Source organism: Bactrocera tryoni, unplaced genomic scaffold, assembly GCF_016617805.1.
Source record: "Bactrocera tryoni isolate S06 unplaced genomic scaffold, CSIRO_BtryS06_freeze2 scaffold_7, whole genome shotgun sequence".
Classification (NCBI taxonomy): domain Eukaryota; kingdom Metazoa; phylum Arthropoda; class Insecta; order Diptera; family Tephritidae; genus Bactrocera; species Bactrocera tryoni.
The window spans coordinates 11,213,989-11,238,451 of NW_024396366.1; the positions used below are offsets into that span (position 1 = coordinate 11,213,989).

General features: G+C 39.6%; 1 protein-coding gene across 1 annotated transcript in view; it reads right to left on the bottom strand.

Annotated features, from left to right (window-relative positions):
* The window catches only part of LOC120781777 (52 kDa repressor of the inhibitor of the protein kinase-like), a 67,783-nt gene extending 45,735 nt beyond the window's left edge, over window positions 1-22,048 (bottom strand). Inside the window, exons 1-3 of the mRNA XM_040114005.1 lie at window positions 21,766-22,048; window positions 1,012-1,239; window positions 10-952 (exon numbers count right to left, since the gene is read on the bottom strand). Coding sequence (XP_039969939.1) covers window positions 10-952; window positions 1,012-1,239; window positions 21,766-22,048 — 1,454 coding nt within the window. The remainder of the gene's footprint in view (window positions 1-9; window positions 953-1,011; window positions 1,240-21,765) is intronic.
* Between the last annotated feature and the right edge of the window lie 2,415 nt (window positions 22,049-24,463).

A 24,463-nucleotide genomic window follows, 5' to 3' on the forward strand; every position in this document is an offset into this window, starting at 1 on the left:
ATTTTTAACCTTTTCCACATTCTAAATTCAGCAACGAAATCATCGGGATCTTCTACATCAGCGGACCATTGCTTTTCTAAAACACGAACAGTCTCCTGCATCTCAATAACGTCCAGATTTACGCATTTATTTGGCAAAATGTTTTCAATTTTGGAAAGCAGCTCTCGATGTTTTAAAAATCGTTCATTGATTTGGTCCAAAAACTGATCTAAAAACGGTATGTAATTTGATCTGCGGTAATATTCTTCCGGTTCGCCTTCATAATTGTCGCGATTAGTTTGCCGTTTCGCCAAACGCGGAATTTTGATTTCTAAATCTAATTCTGCGGCTATTGTTTTAACTGATTCAAAAATTAGTTTAAACGATTGTTCAGAATCCTTACGCATTTCACTAATTTCAGCATACAAATTATTTGCATAAGCAACGCAGCTGCTCAAATCACAATCTATTTGCTGCAAACATAGGCTTATGTGTTTTGATAATGCAAAAATTGGCTTTAGTATCGCCATAGCAATCACAAATTGAGGTGATTGGATTGCAGTCAACAAAGCATGTGGCTTTGATAAATCACTTCTTAAATTTTCAATATCAAGCTCTTCCAACGCAGTACAGATCAATGGAAATAAATCGTTAAATAAAGAAAGAGATTCTAAATGCTCCACCCAACGTGTTTCGCAGAATTTAAGTAACCTCACTTGCTTTGAGTTTGGAAAGGATTCAAGAATAAGATTTTTGAGCAGTGTGCCTGCTTTAGTTGACATCCGAAAAAGATTTACGGTCTCTTTCATGGAACCAATACAATTTCTTATAGCAGGTATTTTGCAAGTCGTTGCGATGGCTAAATTTAAGCTGTGATTAGCACAGTGCACATAAAGAGCCGCTGAATATAAATTTTGGATGACACTAGCACAACCTTTGACATGTCCACTCATCGACCACGCTCCGTCATAACCTTTAGAAAGAAAAAAGTATAATTTAATTGTCCCAAAAATAGAAGAGTTGAAAACTCACCTTGACCCCTTATGTGTGCAAAACTAAGTTTAAGTTCTTTTAATTTATCAATTAGCACATTCGCAAGACCGCTGCCAGTTGTATCCTCAACAGGAACAAAACATAAAAAGTCCTCTCTCAGTTTTTCCTCATTCTCAAAACGATCAACATACCGTATACAAATTGAAAATTGCTCAATGCCACTAACATCCGTGGTTTCATCAGCAATTATTGCAAAGCATTGAGATTTATTAATACGGTTAATAATTTTTTTTGTATTATTTGTCCTGCTATTTCAATAATTTCATTTTGGATGCGCCAACTGAAATAATTAGCATTACGTGCTGCAGTTTGAACATGTTTTTTTAAATTTTCGTCGCCACTATCTATTGCTAAACGCAAAAGATCCCTGAAGTTCCCGTCGTTTTCAGCAGGCATTTCTAAAGAAAGATTTCCTTCGTCACGATGGCCTCTTAACGCAAGCCCTTGCCTCCCGCAGATAAGCAAAACACGGATTATAGGATGTAATTTTGCTCGATTTTCAAGCTGTTGCTTTTTGCGGCCATGATCAATTTCTGTTAATATATTGTTTCTTTTATTTTCAAAAATCAGCTTGAAATTGGCTGCGTCTTCCACTGCTCTGCGGTGATAATCCTTCTGCTGATGTTCTTTGCATTTCTCAAGTGCTTATAGACAGTAGGCACCATCTTGTCTAGGCGAATATACTAGCCATGGAAAAGACTTCAGCCATGACAACTGAAATTTTAAGTTTCGATCACCAGACGACGGAAAAATAAATGATAAATCAGGCTGCCACACATTCGTTAAAAGCTCATATGTCTGCTTTTCGTCAATTTTTTTGCAAAAATTAACGATATCGTTTACAAACTCCTAAAATTAACGTGATATTTGAACATAGGTAAACGAAATATTTTTATTGAAAATAAAAGTAAACACTTACTGCCACTCGGGTGACCTTAGGTGCAGCGTTTTCTTCATTAATTATAACGGAAAAATCACTTACGCGTTTTAAAACACTACTTTGAAAATATTTTTTAATCGAATTTTCACTCATTTTTACAACTTAGTACTTTCTTCAACGACCACTTTGTAATGACGCCAATTACTGTGTAGTACACATTGTGTACAATAAGCAAATACATTTCATTGACGCTACTGCGGTAACGGTACATTAACAGTCAAAAAATTCGTTTGTGAGCGAGAATCGACAGTTAAGAGAGAAATCAGAGAGCTTTTTCATCTCTGCTTACTGATGCTCAAAAGAGTTACAATGATTAATACGAATGCAAAATATAAGGAAAATGCAAACACGGCACAAGAACAAAACACACGTACGCACATAATTCATTTGTTCTATTCTCATTCACGCACTAATCATTAGTGACAAGTGTTGCCGCGAACTAAAAAAATTAAGTATATGTTGCCAAGCAAAATAAGTATCAAAAAGTATCAAAAGCACAACCGTTGTTTTAAAAATTTTCATTTGAAAAACAAATAATAAGTAAAGTTGTGTATCTAATTCAGACCAGTTTTTTCTGGTCGTTTTTATTAAAAATATAGACATTTGAGTTAAGACACTCAAGTATTTTTTTGCAAATAGCATAATTTTTTTTAAGTTAAATTTATTTCACAACAGTTTGCTCATGGAACGAAAACTGAAAGTCATAAAAAATGAGTTTTTATTTTTCCTGTATTATGATTAACAATAAACTCTAAAAAAATAATAGAAACCTTATTGGTGACTTTTCAGTTCAGAATTAAATTCTATTATTTAAAAATTCAATTACTTTGGGGTTTTAACCCCCCAAACCCCCCCCTGCGTTCGCCCCTGAACGCGGTTGGTTTTGCAAACAGATGGCGGCGGATAGAAGCGGGATGAGCAAACGAATGACCGATCGATGCTAGTGTCGTAGAACGAACTGATCTGAATCTGTTCATCGGTCCTTCTTTATCCCCGTTGGTGCTGAATAGGTTGGTGTGCATGTATGTAGGTGTCGGTGTGTGCTGCTCTCGTGAGTAGTGTAGAATGTGGGTTGTAAGCGTAATGTGGTGAGATGTGCCTGGATGTGGTGTGCTAATGTGGTGTGTGTGTTGAGCTCGGGGGAGGATGCTCATTTATACATCCTGGCCCCCCTAGGCGAGTATTTAACCTAGTAGCCTCTGAAGCCGTTGTAACGTTTCTACCACGTTGCTGAGGCCTGTAGAACGGCGCGATTGCGGCCTAGGCTGACGCCTCCTGTTCGGTGTAGGATTGCGGTGACGCTAGGAACGTGAGTCCTCCGTAGGGTATGCCGGCCTGCGCGGTTACGATCGCGGGGGTCTTCTGATGGCATTGCCGCTTCGAGGTGCATCATGATCCCCGGCGTCGAGTACGGCAGTGCCCGTGGTGCACTCTTGCATAAGGCGGGCGGGCACCAGACAATTTAGCCAATGTCCATGTGCCTGAGCGACCTGCTGGCGTTGCAAAGGCAACCTCCCCTTTTGAAGATGCCACAGTGTGGCAACCGATGTCGACGGCGACATAGAGCGCATTCGAGTTGTGGTGGTTCCGCAGCGGTTGAAACTCCTCGGTGAGCTGCGGTGGTTATTGTTGTTCGCAGCGCTGCCGAACGGACTGTGGGCGTAGGGGCAGTTGACATCTCGGCATCCATAGTTATCTGTTAAAAGATGTTATTTTATTTAACATATACATAGATATTCATATGGGCATTGGTGCCACGTAATGTGGCACGAGTGAGTCGTCATGTGGATCGACTCCCTTTTCTTGTGTTTTGTTGTTACTTATGGCTAATGGAGGCTTTTATTATTATTTATTTTCGTTTCTTTCTTTATTAGTTACGGTTACGTTACTTTCGGTTTACTTTTCGGTTTTATCGGCGGTTGGCAAAAATCATAGCTTAACGAGCGGCCTGGTTAGTGTTCCCGTTTGTGTACGGAGATCGACTACGCGAATATGACCATCGGAGCCGTAGTAGAGCTTCTCTATGCGGCCAAGCCGCCATTCGGTAGGGGAGAGACAATCGTCATTGATCAAGACATAATCTCCAAGCTTAGGCGCATTTTCTGTTGTTTTCCATCGGTACCTTCTGTGGAGGTCCTTTAAATAATCATCTTTCCATCGGCGACTGAAATCATGATGGAGAATCTTAATTCTTTCCCAACGGTTTAATAAGGAGAGCTACTCCACGCCTGGCTCAGGTGTGGCCAGGATGGGCGCTCCTTTAGGAAAATGCCCTGGTGTGAGGGCAGTACGGTCTGAGGGATCTTGCGAGAGTGCAGCGAGAGGCCGTGAGTTAGAAACGGCTTCAATTCTAGTTAATAGTGTCGTGAATTCTTCATAATTAAATTTGTGGTTGCCAGCTATCTTTTTTAAATGAGATTTGAAACCTCTTACCGCTGATTCCCATAAGCCGCCCATATGAGGAGCGCTTGAGGGGATAAACTGAAAATTAATACCTTGGGGAACGTATTTTTGGCCAATGTCAGGTGAGACTTGTTTTGTAAAGTCCACAAAATGTCTTTCGGTAGCTCTTTGAGCTCCGATAAATGTTTTACCATTATCGCTAATGATTTTTGATGAAGAGCCTTGTCGTCCGACGAAACGAGCAAAATCCGCAAGAAAAGCCTCGGTCGTCAGATTCGTACATAGCTCAAGGTGTACTGCTTTTGACGTGAAACAGACAAATACAGCCACATAGCCTTTCATGAGGGTAGGAGACTTTAGCATGGACGCCCAGCAAAATCTACACCTGTAGTGGTAAAAGGCAGAGCAAAATTGCAGTGTTCAGGTAGAAGTGCTGCCATAATCTGCGATCGCATTTTCTGCTTAAGCATAGTGCAGATTTTGGACACGAAAATGCACTTCTTTATTTGGGGCTTCAGTCGGGGTATGTACCGCTCTTGTCGGACCATATGTTACATGAGGCGATGTTCGGCATGGAGCATTAGTATGTGGATACATCTAATAAATAAAGTGGCAAACGGACACCTCTCTGGTATGATTATAGGGTGGCGTTTATTATACGTTAGGATTGAATTAGCAAGCCGACCATTCGCACGAAGTAGACCCTTCGTGTCTAGAAATGGGGTTTGAACTAAGAGCGAGCTCTTTTTATTAATAGGCTTCGATTCTCTTAGTAATGCTATATCGCTGCTGAAGAAGCGCGTTTGGGTTGATGCAATAAGAGCGACCATTGCTTTTTGTAAATCTTGGTGCGTCAATGCATCGCAATGGAAATAAGTTGCTCCTTCAACTTTAAGTTTAAGCCGCTCTAAAAACTTGAGCATATAGGCGACTACGCGGAGGGCCCGGGGGAACGAAGAAAATCGTTCAAGGATGTCAGTGTCATCCAGTGTTGCATAATAAGTGTCGATTTTTCGACTCTCTGGGGCAAGTATTTTGCGCATGGGCGATTGTGGCCAAGAATCGGGAGATTCTGTTAACCATTGCACCAGAGGGTAGAAGTAGCGAGATGCAGAGGTTTGCATCTTCTTGTACCTAGATCAGCAGGATTGTCAGCACTGGCTACGTGTCGCCAAGTGGCTGATTCTACTAGGTCAAGTATTTGAGACGTTCTGTTAGAAATATACGTTTTCCACGCATGTGGTGGTTTTTCTAACCAGGCTAGAATTATCTCGGAATCGGACCATAAATATAATATGTATTTCGCCATGTTTAAGTGGGTCTGCACCATTGAAGCTAGTTTTACAAGTAGCAGAGCGCCACAGAGTTCAAGTCGTGGGAGACTTAGCGTTTTCAGAGGCGCAACTTTTGCTTTTGCCGCTAGTGAGTGGCTTGTAGTTGCGACATCGCTTTGTGTACGCACATATATAGTGGCACAATATGCCTTTTCAGAGGCGTCGTAGAAGCCGTGTAGTTCCACTTTGTATTCGGGGGAATAGTTTAGCCACCGTGGAATTTGTATCTGCGAGATGTCGTTCAAATTATTGGCGAACTGGGTCCCTTTTTCTAAGCGAAGAGGTTTCACTTGTTCGTCCCAGTCGGTGCCGTCCAGCCTTAATTCTTGTATCATTATGTTCGCTTGTATCATAATTGGCGAAAGCTATCCTGCGGGGTCGAAAAGTTTTGCCACCGAGGATAAAATTTGTCTCTTTGTTATGGCGGATAATGCGGTTATGGACTCAGTCGTGTATGAAAACTGGTCCGATATCGCATTCCATTGGATGCCCAGTGTTTTTGTTGTTCTTTCTTTTTCGAATATAAGGAAATTAATATCCAACAAATTTTTTAAAATATTTGGGTGATAAGCTGTTATCTTTTTTAATGGAAACCCTGCGGTGTTGAGGGCATTTATTACCTGTGATAAGGACTCGTATGCTTGTGGAAGACTGTGGCTTCCAGACAGAATAACGTCTACATTCGTTTGAGTTTTTAACACTTGTGTTGCCAGAGAAAATTCTGACTTTGTGTCTTCTGCCAGTTCGTGGAGTGTACGAATGGCTAGGTATAGAGCACAATTTACGCCGAAGGCAACTGTTTTCAATTTAAAGTAGCGTATTGGACTATTTGGCGATTTTCGGAAAATAATTCGCTGAAAATCTTGATCATCTTTATGTACGAATATTTGTCGATACATTTTTTCGACACTCCCATTGAACACGTATTTGTATATACGTCAATTTAATATGAGGAGCATTAAATCTGGTTGGAGTGTGGGTCCCGTGAATAGAATATTATTTAGGGAATTCCCCGAGCCTGGAGGCATTAAAGACAACTCAAAGTTTTGTTGTTTTTTTGTCAGGCTTTACTACTGCATGATGTGGCAAGTAGAATGAGTAATATTTGCCTTTCATGATTTTTTCGCATGAGTTTACTACCTCCATGTGATCTTAATGGAGGTATTCTTCTAAGACACAATCATAATCTTGTTTGAGCTGACCTTTTCTAAGTAGGTTTTTTCCATATTTAGAAACTGCTGTATTGCAGAGGTGCGAGAGTGACCTAAGGCGAGTGTGTCTGGAAATTGTTGTTTTAGTGGTAGTCGTACGACATGCCGACCATTATCAGATCGAGTAGTTGTGGCTTTGTAAAAGTCTTCACAATACTGTTCTTCCGGTGTTGTAATTGAAACGGGGGGGAGTTCTTCTAACTCCCAAAATTTTCTCAATTGTGAATTGAGGTACTCGTTTGAGATTTCCTCAACTTGAGTTGTCATTGTTGTGACTGGTCCCGCAACTAGTCCGCTTAGGACCCATCCGAAAATGGCATTTTGCGCCAGAAGTGTTTTTGGAATTTTTTCAACACCTGCTTGTATAATTTGGAATATAAGATCACTGCCTAATAGAAGGTCTATTTGAGCGGGGGTGTTGCAGTTGGGATCTGCTAACTTTAGGTGTGTAACCTTTTGCCAATGTTTACTATCTATGTATATGATAGTTTGGAAGCATGTTGGTAAGTTGCGGTAAGACTATGGCTTCTGCTTGAACACGCTTATCCGCTTGAGGAGAAATTAGGGTAAGGGGCAGATTTTATTTGAGTTTTGTACTACTCGTCCGGCCATTCCCGTAATTTCATAATTGGCTTGTTTTGTTGGTAGTTTTAGCCTATTTTGTGCCCTAGACGCTATGAATGATCGTTGTGATCCTTGGTCTATTAGGGCTCTTAGTTTGAACAGTTCTCCTCGATGTTCGATGGAGACAACTGCTGCGGCTAGTAGTACTCTACTATGATTTTCGCCATGTAGCGTTCGAGTTTTTAATGCCTTTGAATAGCATGTTGTCTCCTTGGCAAATTGCGGGACTTTGTGTTTCGGGTGTTGCTGTTACAACTAAACCCGTGGCTTTTTTTTTTGAAAAAGCGCTACTTTGAGGTGTGTTGGGAAAGTTATTGAGGTGTAACATAGAATGATGCTTTTTTTGGCAATATACGCAATTGAAATTGCTTTTTGGGACAAGCAGCTTGTACAGAGTCTTTTTGACCTGACAAAGTTTTTCCTTTCATTGACATTCAATTTTTTAAACTTCTCGCAAGTTTTTAGCTTTTGCCCCCCAGTACATAGTTCGCATGACGTGTATTTATTTTGTTCAGATGTGAAAGATTGTGTTTTGGAAAAACTTTTGTTTAAATGATTGTTGCTTCCGGCTTGGGGTCTATTGAAGCTTCGATTTAGGTCTTGTTGAACGTTTTTAGTTCTGATTATTTGTTTGTCTACCCTATCCGCAATTTCGTATTGGGTAGTTAAGAAATCTTTCATCTGCTGTCACGTTTGGCATTTTTTTATTGATGAGAGCGATTCCTCCCACAAAAGTAACGATTTTTCTGGTAATGCGGCGGTACATATGTTTACCAGAATAGGATCCCAATTGTGTGTGGGAATATTTTGTGTCGATAGCACCGACAAACAATTTTAAACAGTGGATTATAGTTTGATAAATTCTTCACTGGTTTCTCTTTGAATTTTAGGCAAGTTCATAAGTATTGTTACTGGCTTGTCAACTAATATTCTCTCATTTTCATATCTTGATCTTAAAGCTTGCCAAGCTAAATTGAAATTATCGTCATTCAATGCGAACTGCTTGACTATTACGCCTGCTTAACCTTTAGTTTTGTATCGGAGGTGATACAATTTCTGCGCTTGTGATAATTTTGGATGTTTTATGTACACAGCTGTAAACATGTCCCGGAAGGACGGCCATTGTTCATAACCTCCATGAAATGGCACTTTGAGATGAATGCCTGAACTTGCCTTTTGGGCTTACAATTGTGGTAACTCTACTCTACTGTGGGGAGTAGGTGCAGTTGACTTAATAAGTTTTAATTGATCTGATATCATTGCTTTTGTGTTTTCATACTGGTCTAAGCAGTTTTCGTATTTGGCTTAAGTCGAGGATTTGAAATTTTCAGGTAGATCTGACTCATCAGTTTCTACTATTGCGTCGTATGCAGCTTGGAGGCCTATCCAAAAATTGTCAATAGATTTATTTTTACTTTCTAGTACGGATTCAGAGATGTCCTGAATCGGTGAAAATGCAAATCGAGTGCAGTATTTAATTAAGCTGTCACTCTCAGAAATGAATTTAATATACGAAATGTCTTTCCCCCTTTTTTACTTTGTAGCACCTTGCTTCGAGCGTGTAGCTTCTGCAGGTGTACGTGGACTTTTGTCATCAGTAATCATTTTTGTAATTCTTAAGAATTCTGCTTTAGATTCTTTTGAATCCGTGCTCATTCAGAAAATTTGAATTAATAAAATATTTATGTATATTTTATTATAATAGAGAAATGTGGTACCGAAAACTCTTTTCAATAAATGTATGTATAAATATTTAACCGAAAGCTCTTTTCAATAAATAAGAGCTGTTATTTCCGAAAAAGAATTTAAGAATGCGTTTATCGCTTTTATTGTTCGCGTTTGTATTCACTTGCGTTTTTTTTTTTTTTTTTGTTTTTGAAAACAAATTTTACGGTTTTATCCGTATGCCCTTGTATCAGCACGCACTGAAGACTAGGTCAATATCCTTTGTACATGCGTGTGGATGTTATGTGCATATAATATACGTTAAATGAAATATGTGCAATTATGCTTGTTCTTGTTTGACAAGGAACAAGAAAATGCTCGGAAATCGCCAAATTGAACTTTCAATATTTGAATGTATGTACAAAGGTAATTAGTTTGCAATTTTCAATTTTTTCAACCAATGTTGATTTTTCGCACAGTTTATTTAATTTCTTGTATCCTATGTTCATAGGTATACAACATTCGAAAGTTTTCGGCAATATACTTGTATAATATTTCGCGTTTATATATGTATATTCGCGGTAAAAAATATGCGCTAAAAGCGCTTCTGTATATATTTATATATATATGTGAGTATATGTATATATTTATCAAAATTTGGTTATATATGTATATTTCGTTTGCTGATATGTATGTATATATGTATGTATGTATGTTTGTATTTGTTCTTTTTATGTTGTATTATTATTTCTGCCTTTGCTTACTTTGGAAGCAATCCCTCTCCCAGCTGAATAATCTGAAGCGGTATTGCATTTGCAAGTATCCCTCTCACAGTTACTAAGCCGAAGCGGTATTGCCAGAATAATTAGCAAGTAAATACTTGAATACTGATATTTTTTATTGTTTGCGGATTGTGTGTATTGTATACACGAAGGTAAGTCTTAAGGGCATATAACAATTTATTTGGTTATATATATATATATATATGTATATTGAGGATACATATATATACATATATTATTTTCCTTTTTGTACTGCTATTATATCGGTAACTGAATTTACCGCCGAGCTTTCACTAACCGTTCTATTAAACGGATTTAGTAGCTGTCTGTTTTATGCTGTTGACCTTTGGCGCAACGATACATACATATATACATATATTATATATAACGATAAAAATCAAATGTGAAATGGATACACTCACTTTATGTTCCCTCAGGGGATTTGGGGAGTTTTGTTAAAGGAAAAAGTGGGTGCGTGTGCGCTTCTACTGTTCCTCCTGTTGTTGAGCTGCATCCTCTCCGCTGTTCCAGTGTTGGTTGTAATTTTTTTTTCTGCTTTTAATTTAAATGAATTTGGATTTTTTATGTTTCGCGCCCGTATGGTTGGTAAAGTTTTAATTGTTGTTGGTTTTGGTTCTATTGATTTATGTATTAAATTTCACTGCTTTTCCTTCTATTTTTTTTTTCGATTGTTTTGCACTTTTTTACTTTTGTTCTTGTATGCGCTTCACTGCGTTTTAAGTGCACCGCACTCTTAATTAGCTTTTTTTTTTGTTTTGTTGTTTTAAATTTTTGTGTCACTGCACTTCACTGCTTGTACCATGTGCATTTCTGTAGGCTCGAAGGACCATATATATATATACATATATAATCTGTGCACTCACCTTTTTGGGATTTTGTACCAAAAATGAAACTAGCGTAAAGCACTGAAAATGAGTCCGTGAAAATGAAATCTGTGAGTGTGAGGATCGAGCACAACCGAATTTTATTATTGATTTTATCTTTTAATGCGTGATGTACCGGCGGGACGCGCAGAGATTGTATCGAACCGATCGCTGATAATGTCGCAAACGAACTGAGCGAGTCGATCTGTTTATCGGTCCTTCCTGGATCCCGTTGGTGCTGAATCGGATGATGTGATGGGTGTTGGTGTACATGTGTGCTGATGTGTGTAGATGTCGGTGTGTAATGTTCTCACAAGTAGTGTAGGATGTGGGTTGTAAGCGTACTGTGGTGAAAGTTGCGTGTTAGTGATGTAAGTTTGAGTCGATGTGGTGTGATGTGGTGAAGGTTGCGTGTTAGTGATGTAGGCTGTGAAACGATGTGGTGTGTGTGTTGAGGTCGGAGGAGGATGCTCATTTGTACACACCCTTTCTTTGCGAAAATAATGGAAAATTCGGATGGACTGTTTCGTTTTTCCTTTTTTTCTTTTGTTTTTGCACTTGTATATGCTTCACTTCACTTTTATTTGGTTGGGTGACCGCACTTTCAATTTTACTTCTTTTTTTTTGTTTTGTGTTTTTGCACCACAATATTTCTTTTATGTATGTTTTATAAATATGTGCATATATATATTTATATATATGTATATACTCTTTATTTTTTTTTGTCACTCACGTTTGATTTCTGTATGTTTTGCATCACTGCACTTCACTTTCTTTTACCAATGTGCCTTTCTATCCGCCTCGAAGGACCATGTTATAAAAGTGCACTTACATTTTATTTTTTCATATTTTTTTTTGTGGATAGTTATACCAACAGAGGTTTTATTTAAACAGTTGAAAATAAATACACGTTTTTTAGAGTTGAGGTTAACTATTTAATAACGCGGTTGGTTTCGCAAAAAGATGGCGGCGGATAGAAGCGGGAGGAGCAAACGTATGACCGATCAATGCTAGTATCGTAGAACGAACTGAATCTGTTCATCGGTCCTTCTTTATCCTCGTTGGTGCTGAATAGGATGGTGTGACTGTGGTTGGTGTACATGTATATAATGTGGTAAGTGTGGTGAAGGTTGCGTGTCAGTGGTGTGAGTTTGAGTGGATGTGGTGTGCTAATGTGGTGTGTGTGTTGCGCTCGGGGGAGGATTTATACAAAGGGAGTTCTGCATTGACCGAAACAAATGATAGTTCGAAGGTCCAAGATCAGGGCTATCTTGTGTATGCATCAAAACTTCCCAGCCAAGCTCCGCCAATTTTTTCCGAGTCATCTAAGAAGTTTGTGATCTCGCGTTGTCTTGATGGAAGACGAAGCCCTTTCTGTTGATAAGTTCTGGCCGTTTTTTTCGATTACCTGCATTAATCTCATCAGTTGTTCACAGTAAAATGTAGAATCAATCGTTCGACCAGGCTGGAGCAGCTCATAGTGGATGATTCCTTTCCAACCACACCAAACACTCAGCATAACCTTTCGAAGCGTCAATTCTGGCTTTGCAACCATTTGTTGAGCTTCATCACGCTTGGACCATGATCTTTATCACACATTATTGTCGTATTTGATCCACTTTTCGTCTCCTGTTACCATTCGCTTCAGAAATGGTTCGAGTTCATTTCGTTTCAGCAATGAATCGCAGATGTTAATTCGGTCCTTTAAATTTTTCACAGTTAATTCATGTGGTACCCAAATATCGAGCTTCTTTTTGTATCCAGTCTTTTTTAAATGTTTCAAAACCGTTTAGTGGTGAATGCTAAGGTCCTTAGCGATATCATGGCTGCTTATGTGACGGTCCTCGTCAATCTTTTCCTTAATTGTAGCGAATTTCTTCTTTATTTTTCAACAGTTCTAGGTTTTTTTCATTTCTTTTTTATTTTTTTTTTTGTTAAATGAAGCTTAAAATCTCACATTTCCAACACTATATGGTATGACTTAATGAAACACTTTTTCGATCACTCAATATTTCACATTGCGTTTGCTAATTAATATGAAATAAAATTCGTTTGGTAAATAGACTCACTACTAAGCAGTACATCATCGCCAGAATTGTAAAAAGTATGTTAGTTTGTTATTATGTAAATTAGTATGTATGTAGTTTGGATTTTTATTTTTATTTTTATTATACTGTCACTAAACAGAGGGTCACTTAATGAAGTAACACTCACAATTTGTTTGTACCTTAACAGCACATTTACTTATTGTCTATTAACATTAAGACAGATTGTAAATTTAACTTGAATAAAAAAAAAAAAAAAGTTTGTTAATATGACGGTTGTAAATACAAATATTTTATCAATGCCAATACCTTCGGCGGAATCGGACCACTGCTGCACCTACAAAACACTATCAATCGAAAACCTATGAAGTGTTATAACTAAATTAAAATACAAAACTGTAACTTGGTACAACGAACTGTATTAAGAAGGGGCATGTTTAGTATAAAATTTTTTAACAAGTTTGTATGGTTCGGCCCTCTAAAAGTTTTACAGCTTATAGTTTTACAGTGTTTGTACATCTCCTAAACTACTACTGAAAGCTTCCCTATCCAAATTTGTCCTACACAAACTTTCTAAGACAGTGAGAACCAATGCACCACATCATATCAATTTAGGTACTCACTAACATGCCAGAAAAATTCAATTTTACATCCAAAGTGGCACCATCGAGCTTCATAGAGGCAAATATCAAAACTGAACAATGGGCGTGCCACCGTCACCTTTAGGTGATTTGGGTAAAAACTTACATCCAGTAACTATTAAACCAATTTTAACAAAAATTAGTACATATTTTGGAATTAGTATGTTACATAGTGAAGATCAGCATCACGTCTTCTTCGATTTTAAAGACGCTTTTGACAGCACGAAAAGAAGCTGACTTTATGCCTCTTTGTATGAATTTTGTACCATCCAAAAATTAATACGGCTGTGTAAGCTGACGGTGAGCAATACCAAAAGCTCTGACAGGATCGAGAAAGACCTCTCCGAACCTTTCGATACCAAAAGAAATTTAAAATATTTCGTGCTGCAGAACTTAATTGAACAGGTTCAATCTTTTATAAGAGTGTACAGCTGCTAGCGTACTCCGGTAATATTGATATCATTGGCATCAACATCCGCGCCGTTAGTTCTGCTTTCTCCCGACTGAATAAGGAAGCGAATCAAATGTGTCTAGTAGTGAACGAGGGCAAAATGAAATATCTTTTGTCTTCAAACAAACAGTCGTCGCACTTGCGACTCGGCTCTTATTTCACTGTTGACAGTCATAACCTTAAAATCATAGATAATTTCGCCTATCCTGGAACCAGTATTAGTACCAACAACAATGCTAGTCTCGAAATCCAACGCAAAATAAGGTGCTACTTCGGACTACGTAGGATATTAAGAAATAAAGTTATCTCTCGACGAACAAAAATAAAACTCTATAAGGCACTCATTATTTCCGTCCTAAAAGCACTCATTTTTCACCGCTAAATGATGCAGAGGCGTGGACGGTGACAACATCTGATGAGTCGACGTTACGAGTTCTCGAGGGAAAGGTTATGCAGAAGATTTTTGGTCCTTTGCGAATTGGCATCGGCGAATATCGCATTCCATGGAACGATGAACTGTATAAGATGACTGTATACGATGACAGTTCAGTGAATTAAATGACAGCGGCTACGCTGACTAGGGGATGTTGTCGCAATGATTGAAAACGCTCTAGCTCTGAAGTTATTCGACGGAATACCCGCAGAGGGAAACAGAGGAACAGGAATACCTCCACTCCCTTCTCCAATTGGCGCCAAACAGTGGGAAGGAAGAACGATAGGCGTGCTGTTGTAAACTCGGGCATAACCGCGTAAACGGTGTCAACGTTAATTAAGAAAAACATGTTACGTTGTGAAAGAAGGCGAAAAGGGACAACAACTACGCCTGCTTCCCGCTTTATATAACTTATCAAGTACCAACGAATATATAAAAATACAACTTTGTAGAAATAGTATCTGAAGACCGTCAAAATCGGGCGACCACTTTTAAAGCTGAATAAGTGCTACGCATTGCCTATAGCGGACTTTTTACTGAAAATATCCTTCGAGATATGTTATTGAAACACATATGTATGTATATCGGTAATATCGGTATACTAAAAGTCTCCCAGCACCATTCACTTAAAGTTGGGATTTTAAAACTTCCGGTTAGGTTTATTACACATATATCGGTGGATCTGGTTGGTTTCTATAATAATATTAGGTTGTCAAATATCTCTATTCCGCTTTTTTTGTGTTTTGAATTTCGCGGCTACGTATAAAGCGCTACAGAGCTCGTATCTGGCAATACTATACATCTTTGAAAGGTCTTGGCATAACCCACAAAACAGCGCTATGCATGATTAGTTTGGATATTGCGTTCAACAGTTATAGAAGTGTAAACATGGAGTTCACTAAGGCCGAAATTTGCGCTATTTTAAAGTTTTCCTATGTTAAAGGCAAATCCGCTGGAGAAACGTTCCGTGAGATTATGGTGTTTTTGGGGTTGGTACTCTATCACTTCGAACTGCGGAGGAATGGTTTCGACGATTCAGAGTGGTTAAAATTTATCGATTTACGAACATAACATATCAAACCGCCACCGCGCCATGATCGCTTATTTTAAAAATATAAATTGGAGATCAAGTTATATTCAGTAAATTTATTAAGAATTAATAAAGTGAACTTTTGTAAGAAGAAACCCACAAATTTGGCGTCAGAAGTAAGGTAGTGGAAGATTTATCTGACCGGTGGCGACTGATGTAGAAGAACAATACATCAACGCAGAACTAATCAGACGTGGTGTGCGCGTGTGCGCTAATACTATCTGGAGATGCAGCAAAAGAAACCAAAATCTACTGAATTGTACAATTCCTTTAGCTTTAGCGGGAGTCCCTCGGGGAAATGGTACAGCAAAGCATAAAGTGATATACCAGCAGGTCGGTGCAGTCATGAAAACTGTAGGTTAAGTTAGGTTAGATGGTTGATCAATGATCGCAAGTGGACTAGTATATGTTGTCCTTTGTAAAGCCATAGGCAATAAAAACTCCCGTATTCGAGCTTACTTCTTCTTCTTCTTAATTGGCGTAGACACCGCTTACGCGATTATAGCCGAGTTAACAACAGCGCGCCAGTCGTTTCTTCTTTTCGCTACGTGGCGCCAATTGGATATTCCAAGCGTAGCCAGGTCCTTCTCCACCTGGTCCTTCCAACGGAGTGGAGGTCTTCCTCTTCCTCTGCTTCCCCCAGCGGGTATAGCGAATACTTTCAGAGCTGGAGTGTTTCCGTCCATTCGGTCAACATGACCTAGCCAGCGTAAATTCGCTGAACTATGTCAATGTCGTCATATATCTCGTACAGCTCATCGTTCCATCGAATGCGATATTCGCCGTGGCCAACGCGCAAAGGACCATAAATCTTTCGCAGAACTTTTCTCTCGAAAACTCGCAACGTCGACTCATCAGTTGTTGACATCGACCAAGCCTCTGCACCATATAGCAGGACGGGAATTATGAGTGACTTATTGAGTTTGGTTTTAGTTTGTCGAGAGAGGACTTTGCTTCTCAATTGCCTACTCAGTCCGAAGTACCACCTGTTGGCAAGAGTTATCCTGCGTTGGATTTCTAGACTGACGTTGTTGGTGGTGTTTACGCTGGTTCCAAGATAGACGAAATTATCTACGACTTCAAAGTTATGACTGTCAACAGTGACGTGAGAGCCAAGTCGCGAGTGCGACGACTGTTTGTTTGATGACAGGAGATATTTCGTTTTGCCCTCGTTCACTGCCAGACCCATTTGTTTTGCTTCCTTGTCCAGTCTGGAGAAATCAGAACTAACGGCGCGGGTGTTAAGGCCGATGATATCAATATCATCGGCATACGCCAGCAGCTGTACACTCTTATAAAAGATGGTACCTTCTCTATTAAGTTCTGCAGCTCGAACTATTTTCTCCAGAAGCAGGTTGAAAAAGTCACACAATAGGGAATCGCCTTGTCTGAAACCTCGTTTGGTATCGAACGGCTCGGAGAGGTCCTTCCCGATTCTGACGGAGCTTTTGGTGTTGCTCAACATCAGCTTACACAGCCGTATTAGTTTTGCGGGGATACCAAATTCAGACATCGCGGCATAAAGGCAGTTCCTTTTCGTGCTGTCGAAAGCAGCTTTGAAATCGACGAAGAGGTGGTGTGTGTCGATTCTTCTTTCACGGGTCTTTTCCAAGATTTGGCGCATGGTGAATATCTGGTCAGTTGTTGATTTTCCAGGTCTGAAGCCACACTGATAAAGTCCAATCAGTTTGTTGGCGGTGGGTTTTAATCTTTCACACAATATGCTCGATAGAACCTTATATGAGATGTTGAGGAGACTAATCCCACGGTAGTTCGAGCTTACAGATTGGCAAAATGCCTAGAATCCAATACTAATTTGCAAAAGCGCTTAATTTTAACACCCGATAGTATTGACCTCCCAAACGCGGGACAGTCAAGAAGGATGTGTTGAGTTGTTTCTACCTCATCATCTCCCAAACAACTTCTGCAGATGGCGTCTGGTAAGATTCCCAACCATATAGCATGTACACCAAACACTTTCTGACGATGTCCAAGACCATTATGTTCAAAATGGCGTTAAGTTCCATGGTTGGAGTGAGCCATTGTTAAACCGTTGAACGCTATCGAGTTTCTTTGCAAGTGTGGTCTTTTCTAAAGCCCTCCGCCACATAAAAACTCCATAGAACATAATGGGCTTGACTGTGGTGTCACAGATACGGAGGACTCATTTTGCTTTCTCTTCGATATTTGGCTTCCATGAAAGCTTCATATATTTCACTGCCTCCGCCGGTTGCAGGCTGATGTCTCCCATTGGCGGCAGCGGTGACACCGGGTTCTTATATCTTCTAGTGAATAAAACCATTTCGGTTTTACTGGGGTTGATGGCGAAACCATTTCCAACCGCCCAGTTTGGTACGAAGCTGAGATACCCCTGCGTCAACTCGTTTTTTTTTGTTTTTGGTTTATAGTAGGAGGAAGCATCGAAAGCCGGAGGGCGGGACTTTAATCCGCTAAACCTAACCTACTCCCACCTAATGTCTCTCCCACGGGACCACTGGACAGAGTATTACTTTATGGGAGAGAAGAAGACGTTTAAGTCTCCTCTATTGCACGGACTGACTGACATCTAATCTGTTATAAATGTCTCAATTTTGTCATAATTAGATTTGCCGCTCCGCTAACAGCTTTCCATTTTACAGAGGACTCGCACATAAGTGCAGTCAAATTTTCCACCGTGAAACTACCCCCCAGGGTGGTTTTCAACTTTTCCCTAACACTTGAAAACCGAGGGCAATAAAAGAACACGTGTTCAAAGTCTTCTATACACTCTGTACACGTCGGACAGTATGGACTAAAGTCATTACGATATTTGAATAGGTAGCTTCTGAAGCAACCATGCCCACTGAGTATTTGGGTAAGGTGGTAATCAAGGTCCCCATATTGTCTACCTATCCACGAATGTATGTCCGAAATCAGTCGGTAGGTCCACCGTCCTTGCATGAAGTTTGCCACCGCTGCTGCCACATTTCAATGCTTTTAATTCTCTCTCCTCTTCTTGCAGTAGTAGACATCTCTGACAAGTTATATATTCGCGCGAATTCGTCTCCTTGGATGTCAATCGGCGTCATACTGGCTAATACATCAGCAGCGTCATTTGAAATGATTCGGAAAGCACTTATCACGCTTATTGCTGAAAGCCTATGCACTGTGTTAAATGGTCTAGCAAATGATTTTATTTCTAGCGCCTGTATCCATATTGGAGCCGCATACAGGATAACTGAACTTATTACCTTAGCTATTAAACATCGTCGGCTGGAACGCACACAGCCTTTATTTGCCATCATTCTAGATAGCGCATTATATATTTTATTTGCTTTACGCGTCGCATTTTCCAGGTGTTCCTTGAACTTGAGTCGTGAGTCCACTATTACCCCAAGGTACTTCAACTGCGGCTGTGAAGTAATCTCACATTCTCCTATGGTGAGCGATATTTTCTCCTCAATTTTCCTGGAGCTTATGAGCAGGACTTCTGTTTTCTGCTCAGCAAGCTCTAGACTCATGGTAGCAAACCAGTTATGCTGTCATTGCATTTGATCCGAAGGTCATCCAGATGTTTAGCTACAGCTACCACAATGAGGTCATCCGCATATGCAATTGTTTTCACATTTTTTGGTTGCGGTATTCTTAACACCCCATCGTACATCAGGTTCCATAGCAGCGGGCCTAAAACCGAGCCTTGCGGTACTCCACTGGAGATAGTGTAGCTCTGAGTGCCCTCGTCCGTCTCGAATAGCAATATCCTATTTTGAAAGTAACTCATTATAATATTTATCAGATAATGAGGAGCGTGTATATCGTGTAGGGCTTTTATTATATTTTCCCATTTTGCGGAGTTGAACGCGTTCTTTACATCCAGGGTTATTAGCGCGCAGTGTTTTTTTTACCACCTTTTTCCACTTATTGCACATTTCGCAGTGTCGACTACTTCTCTTAGTGCGTCAATAGTGGACCTCTTTTTAATAAAGCCGTATTGTCTCTCCGATAATCCGCCGGCTTTTTGGATTGCTATCTCCATGCGGTTTCTTACAATGCTTTCGTACACTTTCCCAATTGTGTCGAGCATGCTAAGAGGTCGATAAGATGAAGGTTCTTCTGGTGGCTTTTTTGGCTTTGACAGTAGAACCAGACGCTGTATCTTCCACGGATCAGGGAATACCCATTCTAATATACACGCATTGTACATGTTAATAAATAAATTGGGCCTTAGAGTTATGGCTTCTTTAAGGGCTCTATTTGGTATACCATCTATTCCAGGCGCTTTGGAGTTTTTGATTTTTTTCGCAATAGCCAATAGTTCGTCTTCTGTGACTAATAGGGGTGGCTCCGTAGCTTCGTTTCGTCTAATATAGGAAATGGAGGCATGTGTCGGGAATAACGTTTCAACAACATTTTTCATAAATAATGCATTCTTGGGTTGCTGCGACTTAGTTTTGAACTTCGACATACAAATTTTGTATGCCGTTCCCCAAGGGTCTATGTTGGCTTCTTCGCAGAGCAGAGCAGAGAAACAGGATCTCCTACTTCGGATAATGGCTGACTTCAGGAGCTTTTTTTTAGCATTTGAATGCTTCTCTGAGGCTGATTTCGTTATCACATCCCTGGTTACGCTGTAGGCGGCGTCTAGCTGAGTGACAAAGCTTCGTCAGCTTGGCAATTTCGTCGTTCCGCCAGTATACCGGCTTTCGATTGTTATAGTATCTCGTCCTGCGCATACTTGCATCGCATGCTGCAACTAGTTCCTTCCGCACAGCGGATACTAAGTGGGCTGCGTTTTCGCCTGATGCATTTGCCGTATTCCAGACACTCTCAAAAACGTCAGTATCAAATTCCTTTTTTCGCCAACTTCGTTTTCGGAAGGTATTTCTCGGACAGTGTTCCGTTTCTTGGGAGAACAAGACTTCAGCAATTATAGCCATATGGTCGCTATTTGTGTACATATGTATCTGACACTTTCCACTTAGTATGCCTGCTAAGCGCGTCGTTGGCAAAGATTAAATCTATTATTGAACCTTTATTTCCCTTTTGAAAGGTATTTTGTGTGCCACTGTTTAGAATCGTAGGTTTGTTTGACTCAAAAATTCTAGAATGAGGCGACCACGATGATTAGTAATTCTGCTACCCCATGCAGTAGACCATGCGTTAAAATCTCCCGCTATTATTATTGGCGATTTGCTTCTGATTTCTAGGGATAGCTCTAGGAGAAAGTTTTCAAATTCGCTAATTGTTGCACTAGGACGAGCATAGCAGCTTACAAAAAATATTCCTTGTATGTTCGCCCATGTAAAGCCGTTATGGGTTTCGTTGGAACGTGATGTGAAGGCTTGACCTTTGCAGGCCCATATTGCCGCCTTGCCACTTATATCTTTATTCCAAGTGCTTTCCGAACGTTGAGAATATTGTTCGCTTAATAGAGCGACATCTATGTTTTCTTCCAGCACTGTCTGTTTTAGAAGGTCTTGTGCTGCAGCGCAATGGTTGAGATTTAATTGCAATATCTTCATTATTTCATTGACTTCAACATATCTGCATATTTAGGACAAACCGTACTTAGAACGGAGTGCTCCCCTTTGCAGAGCATACAACTTGGGGAATTTGTACATGACTTTGCTACGTGACCTGGGGTTCCGCAACGTGTACAAAGGGAAGACCTATCAATGGGGCTGCAACATTTGTGTGCTATATGTCCAATTTGGAAGCACCTAAAACAACGAGTAATAGGTGAAAATTCCCGGAGGCGACAGATAGACCACCCGATCTTAACTTTACCACACTTGAGTAAAGTTTTGGCATCCTCAGCTCGTAGGCATATAAGGGCTATTTGAGTGCCACTTCGAGTTTTCCGCAGATTTTTTATATTTTGCTTCCCCAGGTTTTGGATCCCACACTCCTTACGTAATGCCTCACAGATTTCTTCAGGGGTGGTTATCTCGTCCAAGTCTTTGCACATGATGGTAATGTTATGGGATTTTGGCTGTATTACGGCCATCTCACCAATAACTCTTTCTAGGGCGCTTTCGAACGTGTCAGCTCTCTTTTCTGCTTGATTTTTTAGTTCAATCAGTAGGTCTTCTTTGAGGGTTTTTCTAATGTACCTCACATTTGAACTCAGTTCTTCAAGGCCTTTGTCACATTTTATTTTCTTCAGTATATCGGCATAATAGCGTCTGGTTTCGATCTGATTCTCTTCTGGATCGGTTTCTTCTTTCTAACAACGTCTATCCATTTCTCACCTGCGGTCTTGTCTCCCAAACCGTCTTTGTGCATGAGTTTAGTGACTTCACTATATGTTGCTTGCACTTTGTGGCTCATGTTTTTGGGCTTCTTCGTTGGTGGCAAATATCCCAATATCTCGCGTGGTCTCTTCGGTGCATTTTTTTCACTTTGAATAGGGGATACCTGCGACGCTTTCCCTACCATGTTTCTTTTCGACGGATTCTCCTGCTTTTCATACAAGCTTGTGATGCAGCTTACTAGATCACGCATTGCTTGATTTATATGTCTCTGTCCGGACATCATGCTTTCGAGCTCTCTAATTTTTATACCCAATTTGCAGAAAATATTGGGATTTTCACTATTCTGAGGCTGCTCAGATTTACCGCCTTTGTCTGTTTGTCGGCATTTTCACATCTTTTTGCTGATCCAGCAGGGGCGAATTCTTCATGTTTGCCTTTTGGAGGCGTTCTTAAAATTTTAGAAGTCCAAAAAAAAAAAAGAAAACCCCTGTGTCAAATACTCTGTCGCCCAGAAGACTGATAATGAGGTGTTTGAGGTTTGATTCAATCCCAAGACCGTCTAGAGCAGTAACGACTACCTCCCGCAGGTGTTGTTGAAAGCTCCCTCGATAACAAGGCAGAAGCGTCACCATCAACGCAAACGACAACGACAACGTCAACATCAACACCAACGACAGCGTCAAAGCAAACGATAACAACAATAGCGCCGAAGACTGTGCAGCAAAAATTAAAATGCACGCGGAACAACAGTTAGAGTACGAACAGAAGAAGCGGGTACGTTTAAAAATATAAAGGTATAGTCGATTTGTTTTGCATATGCACAATGTAATACGAGTATGAGCAGCAAACTTTATATTAGTGAACATCAAATCAATCAAATACGCCTATACTGTTAAAAATTGTTATTGCAATTTCCATGTTCTTTCTGCGTATTTTTAGTTAATTTTGAGTTTTCCTTACAATCATTCATGTGTAATGCAGTAATTTAGCTACAATGTGAATTAAAAATAAAATTTATCATAATTGCATTACACACTTCATCACTCAATTACGAAAGAAATTCGACTTAAATAAATTAAGCTGAATGCAAACATTATTTTTGGCAAAATATATAATGTTTGTAGTTTTGATTGCGTTTTCCTATACATAATGTGCATACGCATTAACGAGTACATCTTATCTAGAATTGTAATAGATTTATTAATTCTATTAATATATGTATGTACAGTATACATATAAGCATTCATAAAAACTGTTTTCAAAAATTCATATTCTTATTTTATCTTAAACCGCTGCATTTTTAAACTATATTTTGATTACATTTACATATATCTATATTCTATAACATTTGTATATTTTTATAAAATTGTAAGTTGACATTCGGATGAACAGGGATAACATTGTTTCTTTATCGGCTACCCAATTAAGGGGCAAGGTGAGGGAATTAGAAGTACAAACAACGGGGCGAAAGGTTACGTTACAGGGTAGGTTTTGTGAACAATTTGGACTTATGGTAGATAGCGAAAGTGAGAGGGGCAATACGGACGTCGGAGAAGCAGCTTCAACAGTATGTAGTGTGGTGCCTCATAATCTCGTTGAGCTTACACCGTTCACCTTGCGCGACATTCTTGATTCGGTAAGCCTGTTTAGTGGCGTAGGTCAGCCGTCGGTAGAAGAGTGGAATAAGGAATTTGAAGAAAATGCATTAGCTATACAATGGTCGGATATCCAAAAGTATACCTATGCCAACGAACTCTTCAAATGTGCGGCAAAGCTGTACATGCGGGACCAGCGAGGCATTGGTAACCGCGTTACTAAAAGAATTTGGGGTAAGGGTATCGGCGATTGAGATACATCGACAATTGCGAAACCGACGTAAACGTAACTACCGCGAGTATTTATACCAACTGATGGACATTGGTAGCTCTATTAAATACATGATGAGTTGAGTCTGGTCGAGTATTTTACAGAAAGGATTCCTGATACCAGGAAAAACTAATTTATATCAGGCAATTAATCTAGATCAGCTTAAAGTACAGATTGTTATTTACGAGAAAGTTCGTCCAGCTAAGCAGCAGACCCGCAATTATACTGGCTCTGAAAGTTTTGTAGCCTACTGCTTTAGATTTTACAATACATACAATTTCATTATTTGCATCATCTCATATTTTCATACAATCAGGGATTTATCCGGTTTAGACCGTAATTTTACTCCGCTTCTGCTGAAAGCTTAGGAGCTGTATTTTGGTATCATATCTGTTGTAAAACTTGTGTAACATTGTTAACAGCTTGATTAAAGAGTCCAAATCGTAAAATGCCCTTTGCAGTGCCAATGGTTTGGAAAGAACCTAAATACCATGTTACAGACTGCTATTTTTGCCTTACGAATATTAAAAGTATTGACCGAAGTCTAAAAATACGGTTAAGTACTGTAATTTACCATCAGCTTTGAGACCTGTCAAAATACACATATGAACTCCTTTATATGGCAGTAAGCGCTAGCCAATCCATAACCTTCGCTTAGGTGCCTACTATTATCAACGGAATATGTAGAATTATATACATCTATACTTATTTCCTATTCCAAAAGCACTCTTAGAATCTCGATGAAGAACTAGAATCGACTAGTTCTTCAAGTTCATTTATTTGATTTACCAGGGTGTTCAACAGTGCCGCATCTTATTTCACAGGGTGA